This window comes from Carettochelys insculpta, chromosome 15 (assembly GCF_033958435.1).
Source record: "Carettochelys insculpta isolate YL-2023 chromosome 15, ASM3395843v1, whole genome shotgun sequence".
Lineage (NCBI taxonomy): Eukaryota > Metazoa > Chordata > Testudines > Carettochelyidae > Carettochelys > Carettochelys insculpta.
The window spans coordinates 32,572,128-32,583,825 of record NC_134151.1 but is presented as its reverse complement, the minus strand read 5'-3'; the positions used below and the strand labels follow the sequence as shown (position 1 = coordinate 32,583,825).

Genomic DNA, 11,698 nt, shown 5'->3' with positions numbered 1-11,698 from the left:
TCTCGCCACACTCATTTCCCGCCCCCCCCCCCCGCCCCCCCCAGACATGACATGGCCAATGCCCCCCGTAAGCTTTTCCAGCCAGGTGTGGAATATTTTTTTCTGTGCGCTGAGGCACGTGCGAATGTGCACCACCAACAGAAACACAACACGTAGCTATGGGCGCTCTGCTAACCAGCTCTGAAATGGAACCCAAGTGGCCGCACAAGCTCCCAGGGAACACCGGACACATACCAGACCCCCCCCCTCCATGCCTACTCCCAGCTGTGTGTGCCTGGGCTGTGCTAGTGCCCTTCCTCTTCACGGTGGGTAAGGCACCATCAGCCACAAGGGCTGCAGCTGTCAAGCCCCCGCCTGCCCAGAGGCTCCACCAGGTCCTAGCAAAACCTGGGCCCACTGCCTGTTTGAGGGCTTGGGTCTGTGCTTCGCTGGTCCCTGCTCTGTCAGATCCCTGCTCTGTGGACTGAACTCTGCAGCCTCAGAGCCAGCACTGACCTAAGCTTCCCCCATATGTTGTGCGTCTCTTGGGGCCTCCTCTAGGAGTGATCTGGTCACCAGGGCCTTCAGGTGAGGGCCGACAAGTGGGACCAGCAGTAGCCCTGTGGCTTGAGCAGCTCTCCATGAGAAGTCACTCTGGGACACGCAATGCCTTTTAGATAAGCCACTGACTAGCTCCCTACTGGAGTGGGGGGTGCCTTGCCTGGGTCTCCCCTAAGCCCCACGCCTCCCACATCTCTGCAGCCTGGGGGTGCGGGCGCTACGGGCAGGGTGAGCTGGCGCAGAACAGGAAGGTGTTGCCTTGAAAAAGAAACTTTTGCCAAACTTTTTCTGATTAGTTTTGAGATGAAAAAGTTTTTAAAAGCCTCCTGTTTCCAGGAAAGCTTCTCGGAGCAGTGAAACGGGGCGTTGCCAAAGGCTGGAGTGCTGGAGCTCTGTGGGGTGTGTGCTCCGGGGCTGGGACGCTGGAAAAAGTCCAAGTGAGTCTACCGGGACAAAGGGATTGTGCCGCTCGCCAGCTCACCCCTCGTGGACGCCGCTGGCCTCTGCCACACTGTACAGTCTGTTGCCAACTGCGACACAAGGGCAAAGGGCCGGGGCTGCTCCTTGACTGTCATCCTCTGTTGGGTTCGTTGGTTTCCCTGGGCAGCGCAGAACGTGGCATGTTGCATGTGATTTGCACACACACCCCCCCCCCGACCCCGGTTTTCCTTCAGTGACACCAGAGCAGCAGCCAAGCACCCAGGGGGCTCTGGGAAGCCAAGGGATCTCGTGGGGGGATCCAGACCCTCCTGTGCCTGTGCACCGGTGTGCTACCTCCTCCAGAGACGGTGCTGGCTTGCGCTGGGCACCGCTTGGGCCGTTAGGGTTGCAGGGGCAAACCTTTCTGCAGAGTGGCCTTCCCCTCCCGCCCAGGCAGCTGCCCTGCTTTGGCTGTGTGGCGGCAGCAGCCTGCACTCCCGCATCTCCCCACTGCCCCACCAGCCCTTCAGTCAGCCCTGGCGTGGGGGAGCGACACAGCTGCACACCTCCGGCTCCCGCCTGGCCCCACCGTGCTAGTGTTCAGCAACAGCCCAGCACCCTGGGAACATGAGGCAGCCGACTGCAGCCCAGGGCTCCCTGCTGCTCCCCCAGCCTGCAGTGCCTATGGGCAGAGTGGGGGCTTGAAAGCCCAGAGCTGGGCATGGGGAGGGAAAGCGAGTGTGCTCTGTGCTGAGTGCAGATGGCAACCGGCCGCCCTCCCTGGGCTGCCGTGGCAGTAACGCCAGGAAGGGCTCGGGTGCTAGAAATAGGTCGGCTCCCTCGTCGGGCAGGGAGGGGAACATCTCCCAGCCCTGGGCCCCTGCCAGCGCCCAGGCCGTGTGCCACGCTGCCAAGCATGCCCGAGAGAGGGGGGGCAACCAGCCTGGGCTGGGCAGGGGCTGGCTCGGCCAGGGAAGAAGCAAACGGGCGAGGGCGTTAGTTTTCTTTCCCCGAGTCGCTGAGCCTGGCCTGGGAGCATGACGCTGTGCCTGGGAACCCGTGGCAGTGGGGCAGCCAAGCTGCCCACAGGCGAGGCCGGTGGGCAAACTCAGCGGCCCACCCCTCGAGCCTGCAGGGGCCTCTCTCTAGGCCGGCTGTCGGCTGATGATTCACCCAATTACTCCTCACCAAGAGCCCCGGAACAGCCGTGCTGCTGCCCCCGCCAGAGCCTCCCGGCCAAGGGTGGCGCAGTGTGCGCACACCCACCTGGGCATTCCCCTGACGCCAGCCAGGCTGGGGCTTGTACCTCCCCAGGGGCCTCCTCCCCTAAGTCCCTGCAGCCCTGCTCCAGTGGCTTTCAGCTCCTCCTCACAGCCACGCGGCGCTCGGCAGGGCAGAGGCGTCCTTCAGGGGGGCCCGTTGGCTCCATCCACTTACCCCCATAGGCCCCTTGCCAAGAGGGAGCCCATCTCGGCCCGGCCGCTCCTCCCAGCCCCCCATTTCACCCCCACTACTTGGTCTGGGGGCTGAGCCCCGAACGACTCCAAGACCTGAGTCCGGGGCCAGAGAAGTCGGCGTGGGGCACGGTTCGGAACCGCTGGTGGCTCCACCAAGGCCTCTGGGACGGGGCCTCTGCAGCAGCTGTTCTCGGAGAGCCGGGTTCCCCCGCAGCCCACGTCGTGTGCGGCGGGAGGGAGCACGGCAACGGGGCGGCGGCATGGGGAGCAGGCTGCACTCGGTCCTGCCAGGCTCCCCCGGGCAGGCAGGGGATGGCTACTCACTCCCCTAGCTGCAGCCCTGCCCTGCGCTCCGGGAGTGGAACCAGCCGCCAGATGCCACTGGGCTCCCTCTGGGCTGCTGGGAGGCAGGAAAAGCCAGGAGCAGCCACCACGCGTGCCCCACCGCCCTTCCCCTCAGGCGGTCGGAAGCCGGCCTGGTCCAGGCCTCTGCCGGGCGCACAAGGGAAACAATGGGGTGCACAGGCAGCATGCTGGGAAGCCCAGGGCCAGCAGCCGCCCAAGCCAGTCCGGCCGCTCGCTGTCTCCCTCTGGGGATTATGCAGCCGGAAGGACAGTCTTGGGGCGGTCGTTGGAGGCCCCCTCGCAGCAGGCAGGAACAAAAGCAACGCCAGGCTCGCTAGTCCCGAGATGTCATTGCTGGCACCGGTCCAGGGATGGAGTTATGGCGTCGGTGGAGGCTTTGGCTTGGGGTGGGGTCTGGATTGGGCAAAGCTAGACGCCTGGCATCCGCAGGGTCCCCTCCAGCAGGTGTGTGGCCTTCGCACTAAGCCCCTGTCCTGTTCTAAGCCCGCTGCAGGTTTGGGGAGAGGAGCCCTGGAGGTGGAGGCTGGGGGAGGGAGGACCTTGCTATCACCCCTCCCCACAGCCCCCAGCATCCTCCTGCCGCCACTTGGCTTGGTTGGCAGAACCAGGCACGGCCAAGTCCAGCCATCTATTCAACAGGCTCCAGCCGTGCTCTGGCTGAGCACCCTTCCCTCGCCCTGGCCTAGGAGGTGCAGGACGCTTCCGAGGGCAGGCGCCCTGGCTTCAGCCGCATGCTCCCGGTCCAGCCGCGGGGACAGATGTTAAAGCTGTGGATCCCAGGAGACTTGAGCCCTGAGTCTTCTGAGTCAAGGGATACATCGGAGTCCGTGGAGGACCTGGAGGTGTACCGCTTCACGGGGGCCCTCACGCCCCCCTGTGGCGACTGCACGGGGCGAATGAAGGTTGGCGAGAAGGACGCCAGGCTCCTGGGACTGGTGCAAGAGGAGGGGTTGCCTGGTAGTGCCCCAGTGCTGGGGGATGTGGTCGGAATCCTGTGGCCATCCGGCCACGTGGACTCTGGGGCTGGCGCTGGGTGCCTGCTGGTTGGAGAGGAACTGCCTGGGCTGCCGGGGCTGCTGCCAGCTGCGGCGTTGATCACCAGGGCCCCGGTGCTGGTGGGTAACGTGAAGGCCCTGTGCCCGTCCGGCCTGGCTGCTCGCGGCGACTGCAGAGGGCTGATGTAGGTCAGGGAGTGGCCACTGAAAGCCCTTGGGCCGATGCAGGCCGAGGTGCTGAACTGTGGGGTCCCGGAGCTGGAAGGGCTGTGCCCAGCCGGCCACGCGGCTCTCGGAGACTGCGGACTCAGCGAGGGGTTGTCCAGGGCTCTGGGGCTGCTGCAGGGTGATGCCCTGGAGCCGCTGGGGGGTGGGTAGGGCCCGATGCCCTCTGGCCCCAGGGCTTTGGGGGAGGCGCTCTTTCTCCTGGCAGCATTGATGATGTTCCTGGCGAGCAGGGCCTGCATTTGCCGGCTGGCCCTGGGCTCCGCCTCAGGCCGCAGCGGCGAGAGGGACCGCTCGCTCCATGACGGTGACATGGGAGGAGGGGGGCTCCTCACGCTGCCGTCCTCAGGCTCTGACATCGGGGCTGGGCTCAGCCACCCATCCAGGGGGCTCGAGGGGGGCCCCGGGCGTGGGCTCCAGGGCAGGGAGGCAGGCAGGGACACTCTTCTCTCCTGCAGAGGGAACACAGAGCACAGTGTCTGAGCGTCAAGCTGGAGGGGAGGCCGGTGGCTGGCTGGGACAAAGAGCCAGCAAGGGACCTGGAGACCAGAGCTTTGGACCGCCGACTCGCTGTGTGACTGCAGCCACAGACTGCGACCTCCCAGGGCCTCTGCTGTGCCGCCAGTAGATGGAAACGAGCCCTCCACCCTGGCTGCTTAGTAACTGGGAAGGGCTTTGAGATCCTCTGATAGCCTACAGACCACCCTTCTGTCTCCTTCTCCCCTAACCCCGACCCCGATCCCTCTCCGCCAATGGCGGGTGCCATCTGTTAAAGGTGATGCTATGCCAGGAAGTCTCACCTTCAAAAGGTGGGGCTTCCTGGAGTGAGGCCACATACTGAGCCAATCAGCACTTCCCAGCAAGGCAGGCTGGGTGTCTAAATACCAGCCTCACCCTGCTGACCCCTGCTGTCACCGGCTGCACAAAATCCTTGCAAGGTGATCGGGGCTGTGGCGCTAACCAAGCGCCTGCTATCCACCGCTGCCATGAAGCACTGTGTTCTCAACAGCAGAGGAAGGCTGTACGGGGGGAGGTGGCAGCCAATGTGCCTTCTAATTTTCCTCCATTTGTGTGTGGAATAAATTTTGTCACGTGCACCAAGGCATACACAAATGTGCACCACCAGCAGAAACACACACTGCCGGCTGTGGGCGTTCTGCTAATCAACTGGGCAGCCCCTGAACCTCTCCTGGGTGGCCACCCAGGCACTCCGCTTACAGGAGACACGGGCAGCAGCTGGGGCGTGACTGGGTTGTTAGCACCATGGACCCAGCTATGAGCAGCAAGCCACACGCCCTGGCACTCTTGGCCACGTACAGCCTGCCTTCTTCTGCAGCCCCTCGGTGCCCAGCCAGGCGCTGGGTCTGACCAACACTATGCCCCTTACTCACCCTGAGCAGTGTTTGCTTTGACCTCCGTGGGACGACTCACCTGAGTCCTTGCTGCCAGCATGAGCGAGAGCTGCAGTCCTAAGGCCTCAGCAGTGCTTAGTCCTTAACCCCTTCCTTTAGGTCTTCCTGCCCCTTTACACCTGCTGCCCATTCACCACTGCCCTTGTCCCCTGGGCCCCTGCGTCACCCTCTCTCCTGCTCCCATTCTCAGCAGGACAGTTGGCTTGGCATGTGCCAGGCTGTCCCCAAACGCTCAACAGCGCTCTCAGCGCCGTCAGTGCATGGGGAGGGCAGGTGGCCCCCTCCCGGCAGCAGGGGATGGAGCCAATGCAGTCCTGTTCCAATGGCTGGTGATGGTGCTCAGCCCAGCTAACAGATGGGGGAGGCAGAGGATGGGCTGGCCAATCACGAGGCTGCTCTAGCGCGGCTGGTTCCTCACCCTGTGTCGCCCGTGCTGCTCAGCGGCACGGTGGCTGTCTGATGACAGGAAGCCGGGGGAGCCCTGTCGCACAGGCTGGCCGAGGGGAGGGGAGGCCAGAGACAGGTCAGCAGTAGCCTGGCAGGACAGCTCCGATCAGGGTACAGGTGCCCGAGGGAAGCGGCCCTGAGGCAGGGCTGGCTGGGGCCTGGAGGGCCGGGTGTGCCTGGGACAATGCCTCCTTGGTCCAGCAAAGCAGGAGGAGGCCAGGTCTTTCCCACGCCGTGACCCGGCTCCCTGGGAGCTCCTGGGCACCAGAGCTGAGCTCAGCTCTTGCCCCCTGGGCCTCAGCCAGGGCCCAACAGAGACCTTGCACTCACTTCCGGGGTCTTGGGTTTGGTCTTCTCTAAGCCGCACTGCCTGGTCTTTTTGCAGAGCTGGATCAGGCCTGGCCCCCCAGGTGCCCTACCTCGCTCACACACATGCCTCCTCCTCCCTCGGCCCAGGGTGTGCTCCAATGCTGTTCCCAGCCTGGGTGCTGTGCACGGTCGCTCCAGTACCCTCCATGCCAGCCGAGACCACCCCAGCGGCTGGGGCTCAAACCCCTGCCACAGCAGGGCATCGCCAGTGGGGATGGGTTGATGCTGGGCTGTGCCACGTGGGAGCTAACGAGGAACATTTGGGTCATTCTCCCCCATAGTCCTGCCAACCCCCAGGTCCTTCCTGCCACCGTCTACTGCTAGCATGTGTTCCTGGCACCACACAACTTCTGCTGTGCTAGGGATGACCAGCTGCTAGACCGAGCACTGGACCCTCCTGGGGGTGGGGGCAGGTACCTCTGCCAGCAGTACCACAGCCCCGGGGGAGTCCTCTCACCACCCCCAGAGCTGTAGAGGGCACCGGGGGTCAGGGCTGCAAGGCCTATCTGGCCCGATGGGCCTTGGCTCAGCCACACTCCTGACAGCCTTTGCCAGCCACTCTGACTAGACCAGTGCTGGGCAGTCTGTGGCCTGCAGGCCACACGTGGTCCACTGGGGCTTCACCTTCAGCCCGTGGAGCCCATCTGCCCCCCCCAACCCCACTCCTTCCCTCCCTCCCAGCACTTTCAGAGCACCACGACCCTGCTGAGTCCTGCTCCAGCCCTGCGCCTCCCAGAGCCGGAACTCCAGGAACAGCTGATTCGCAGGGTTCCAGGGCCGAGCAGCACAGACAGAGCCCGAAGAGGCGGATGCCTGGTGCTCCCAAGGGGCTGGAAGGGAGTAGGGCGCGTGGGACTTCAGCGCCCCAGTGCACGAGAGGAGCCTGGGGAGGGTGGATGGCAGAGGGCCTGCAGGTGGACCCCCAGCGGGCTGTGGGTTTCTGCAGCCCATTGAGATGAAGGTTGCCCATCACTGGACTAGCCTCCAGCTAACGCAGCAGAGATGCTACAAGTGGCACCTCCTGCAGGGGTGGCCGTGTGCCACGCCGGGCAGAGCGCAGACTGAACCATTTCACTGAGCCATGCAATTAAAATCGTCCCTCCTCCGCGTCCTGCCCCCCCCACGCCCCCTGCAACAGCTGGCCTCTGCCAGCCCAGAGGAGCTCCAGAGGCACACACTGGGGCACACCTGCCTCTGCAAGGGCAGCGAGGCCTGGATTTGCAGTGGGCGTGTGCAGCTCAGGCACGGAGCGTGCTGAGCAATCTCCCTTGAAGCTGACAATACGCCTTATCCTTGGGCCACTGCAGGGGCAGCTGCTTTCCAGCAGACTAGGGGAGCCATTCCAGTGACTACAGCAGAGCCTGTGCCTAGGTGGAGGTAAGTGCCTGTCTGCGTAGGGGCACACAGTGGCGTGCCTGCAGCCTCACCAACGGTTGCCAGACTCGCTTGCTAAAATAGCAGGGAAGCCACAGCTGCGTGGGTGGCATCCAAGGTAGCCACCCGAGCCCATAGGCAGCATCCCAGGCAGGAGCGTGTCTGGACAGCAACCCTAGGAGCTGCAATCCTGCTAACTTCCCATCTCACCCTCCCTATCCTTCCCATGCCAAAGGCTCGCCAGGTGTTTTACACCCTTCAGGACAACCCCGTGGCAGGGGGGTGGGGCAGTAAATCAACACGGCTCAGATGACTTCAGTGGAGCCTTGCTGGTTGACACCAGATGAGGAGCTGGCTCCACATGTACTGAGTGACGTGGCAGAGGGGTGGAGAATGTAGCCAGTCACTAGGCATGCTCCTTGGGGCAGGCAGCCTCTTTCGATTCGTTACCTGTACAGCACCTAGCACAAGGGCTACTGAGCCTGGCCTGCAGGTGCTAGGCATGCCCACCATGCAGATCCTAAATAGGAATCCCAAGGGCACGAGACAGGCCGGTTCGGTTTGCTACATGGTGTGTGGAGATCGAAGAGGAAAGAGCAGAGACAGATGGCAGATTTGTGAGTGTATTCGGAGGCAGTAAACGGACACAGAGGAAATAAAAGCACAGTTGACAGTAACCTGTGAAAGTGGAGAGATCAAGTGAGCTGCCAAGCTTTACTAGCTTCCTTCCCAAGGTGAATTCAGCAGCTGGGCTTTCCAATACACATGCTCCAAAGGGCAGGGAAAGCACCAGACTGGTAAGTGCTTCCTCTCCGCCCTGTCTTTTTCTCTGGACTGCTCCTTAGTGCATTTGTTCCATGAATCACTGGCCCATTCCTTCCCCAGGAAGAACCCGCTGATCTGCCCAACCTGACATGACACCACCCCATGATCTAACCAGGAAATGAAGTTTGCCCAAGTGCTGCAGCAGCTAGAGACCCAAGCACGCCTGGGCTTCCTCGGGTCATGGTTCTGGCTAGCGAGCCTGGAAATCAGCCTGGGAGCATCCTCTCCTACTGCAGGCTCTAAACCATGCTGGCGAGGTCAGTGGGAGTTACCTGCCTCTGCAGCAGAACAGTCCCCAAGTGTCTCACTCACTAGCGGGGGCAGTGCTCAGCCAGCATGGGGAAGTGGGACAGGCTGTTGCCTGCTGCTGGAAGGACTAGAATGAGAGGGCTGTTCCCAGGAGACCCCACAAATCCTTGCGTGCGCTGGCGTAGCTACAGGTCCCCTTGCCCTGGGCTGTGCTTACAGACACGATCGACCCAACGAGCTGCCATGCGCTGTACAGTGTCTCTCTTGTCACTGGATCTGACTGGAGCAGTACACCCCTCCCCAAAGGATGGGCCGAATATATTAGCTAGCTCAAACTCCCCAGGCAGCCAGTGGGCATTTGGGCTGAGTAACGACTGCAGGCTGAGCCACTTCCCCTGCAGCTCCTCCATGACAGCCAGTCACCCTCTACCTAGCCCATGAGACTAACCGTCTAAGGCTGTCTACACTAGCTCCCAACTTCGACGGGAGCATGGTAAGTCGGGTGTCAGGAGATTGCTACTGAAGTGCTGCGGTGCATATGCAGCGCTCCATTAAGCTAATTCTCCCCCGCGGCAGCTTCAAAGTAGCACACTTTGAAGTGCCGGCTTGTGTGTAGCCGCGGCTAACCAGCCGGTACTCCAAAGTGCCCAGGCGACTTCGAAGTCCCTTTATGCCTCAAAATTCTGGGAGTTGGGAGCTAGTGTGGACACAGCCTAAGTGGCCCACTCTTCCATGACACTCTGTAAACACCCAGGTGGCTCATGAGATTTACTCCGTGTGCCCTCCAGCCCATACGTACCAGCCTACTCCACAGGCACGGCCTTCTAAATCAGTTTCCGTGGTATAGCATTCACCCTGTCGACTTGGGCCTATGCCGCTACATGGGCCTCTCCAGTGAAAGGGGAAGCAGGGAGCTGTACCGGCAAATTCCCATGGACTGTGAAGCTGCGTCTACACTACGAGATAAATTCGAATTTAAGGCAGTTAGCTCAATATTACCACGTGACTGTCTTTATGGAGCACTGATATCGAGATTATATCGGTGTCATAATATCGTCAGAACCGGGTGGGTGGAGCATCAAGTTTGAATTTAAAAGGTCGAATAAAGGCCTGGGTGGAAGCGCCATGTCTTCAAATCGAATTTATCAGCCTCCAGAGGTTGACTGGAGCAGCTGCACCTGGTTCCCGCCTCCTGTTGGTGGGAGCCAGGAAACTGACCAGAGCAGCACCCCTGGTCAGTTTCCCAGCTCCCTCAAGCTGCAGGCAGCAGGAACCAGGCAGCAGGGTGAACGCTGCCAGCAGCAGGGGTGCAGCAGGGCTGAGGGAACTGTGGGATAAGGAACAATGAACACCTGCAACAGTTGATCTTTGGCCATTGAGTGTAGCAGCAATAAGTCGAATTTGTGGGGAGCCTGTGGGAAGGTGAGGGTCCTCACATTCGAACTCATAAACCCAGCATTACAAAATCCATTTTAATAAATGCAAATTTATCTTGCAGTGTAGTCGTAGCCCGCATGGCACGTTGTTGTGTTGCCCTTTCTGGTAACATCTCATTCTCCTGTCTGCTCCTGAGGCTGATGTCAAACCAGTAGCTGTTTCACCAGTGTCCCAGCTTGGGAATCCTGGCTCTAGCTTTTCACCCAGGCCTGGCAAACAAGTGTCTGTCGGGCGAGTGGGATCACAGCAAGACAAAGCAGACTGGACTGCAGCCCTTGGGGAACAGTATAAATAATGCTCCCGCTACTGGGGTTTTTGCATGTTCATTGTACTAGCAAATCGCCTAGTAGAACCGGGCTGTAAATTACAGTGCACATCAGAGACACACTATAAAGAGCTTGGCGCCGGTTTCACCGGAGACCTTTCCTGCCAGCTGCTGTTTAACAGAACAGTTCTTGGCATAGCTCTACGTAGCTGTCAGTTTCCTATTCTTGAGGGATATTTTGCAGGTAGCCTGCTTGCCCCTGTAGCAGCCTGTTCTGCTGTGCCCAGCTGTTAAGGTGCTGTCCCCGTGTGGGTGGACTGTCCCCGTGTGGGTGGATAAATCTCCTGTGTGACTAGGTGTCTGGGAAAAGGCTTTTTCCTTTGCATTCTAGCATATGAAGCTGCAAACTGCCCAGCATGGGGTTCTCACGCCAGTGGAGAGTGCTTGGGAGGGAATCACTAACGGCAATGCTTGCAAATCTCAATCCCTGCAGCAAACCCACTAGTTAGGCAACTAAATATATGGCCTAAAGGAGGCTGAGTTTCCAGAAGTGCTCAGAAAGAGGCTGGGCACAAATCAGCTGGCCAAACTGGCTTTTAGCAGGAAATTGGGGTTCTGCCTGAATGAAAGTCTTTCTCATCAGTGTCTCCCCTGCAGAAAATGGAGAGGAAAAAGGCTTGTCCCCACTTTTTCCAGCCCCTCCTCCCATTTTCTGGCCACTTCTACTCAGCCCCTAACTCTGCCCCTGTTGGCTGAGAGACTTGTGGGGGCTCATCACCTCTGCAAATCAGACCTCCCCTTGCTTTAGGTGCCTCCCTATGGATTTAGGAGTCCAGCTTTCAGCACTGAGCTCCCGCTCTGGTTGGAATATTTTGGCTTAAACAAGCATGGGGCAATGTTAGGTTTCGATCCCGGGCTAGCACTGCTCTTGGCCAGCTGAGGAAATGGCTGGAACCCCCTTCCTGGACTCTCCTTACACGGTGCTGGCAGCTGGGAGATACGAAGGCCCAAGCTAGCCCAGAGCAGAGGGATCACACAGCCCAGCGTGCGCTGACTCCCCCTCACCAGTTGACCCAAAGCCTTAGAGACATGGGAAAGCCCCACCCAGAGGCACCAGCGATCTCTCCGGCCAGGCCTCCCACAGCTGCTGTGCTGTGTTCCACGAGGAAGCACCGTGCATCTCCCAACACACCCCAGCTGGCCAGGGCTGAGAGGCTCCAGCACCATGGCCCTGCTGTGCTGCCTTGTCCCTCCTGCAGAGCCTGCTAGCACTGACCCTGCTGAGTCCTAAGGGAGAGCGAGAGGATGAAGCCTCCT

General features: G+C 60.8%; 1 protein-coding gene across 2 annotated transcripts in view; it reads right to left on the bottom strand.

Annotated features, from left to right (window-relative positions):
- Window positions 1-66: 66 nt before the first annotated feature.
- The window catches only part of SYNPO (synaptopodin), a 39,586-nt gene continuing 27,954 nt past the window's right edge, over window positions 67-11,698 (bottom strand). For both annotated transcript variants that reach the window (XM_075009304.1, XM_075009305.1), the window contains exon 3: window positions 67-4,455. In XM_075009304.1, the coding sequence (XP_074865405.1) occupies window positions 3,466-4,455 (990 nt within the window). In that variant the 3' untranslated portion in view covers window positions 67-3,465. The remainder of the gene's footprint in view (window positions 4,456-11,698) is intronic.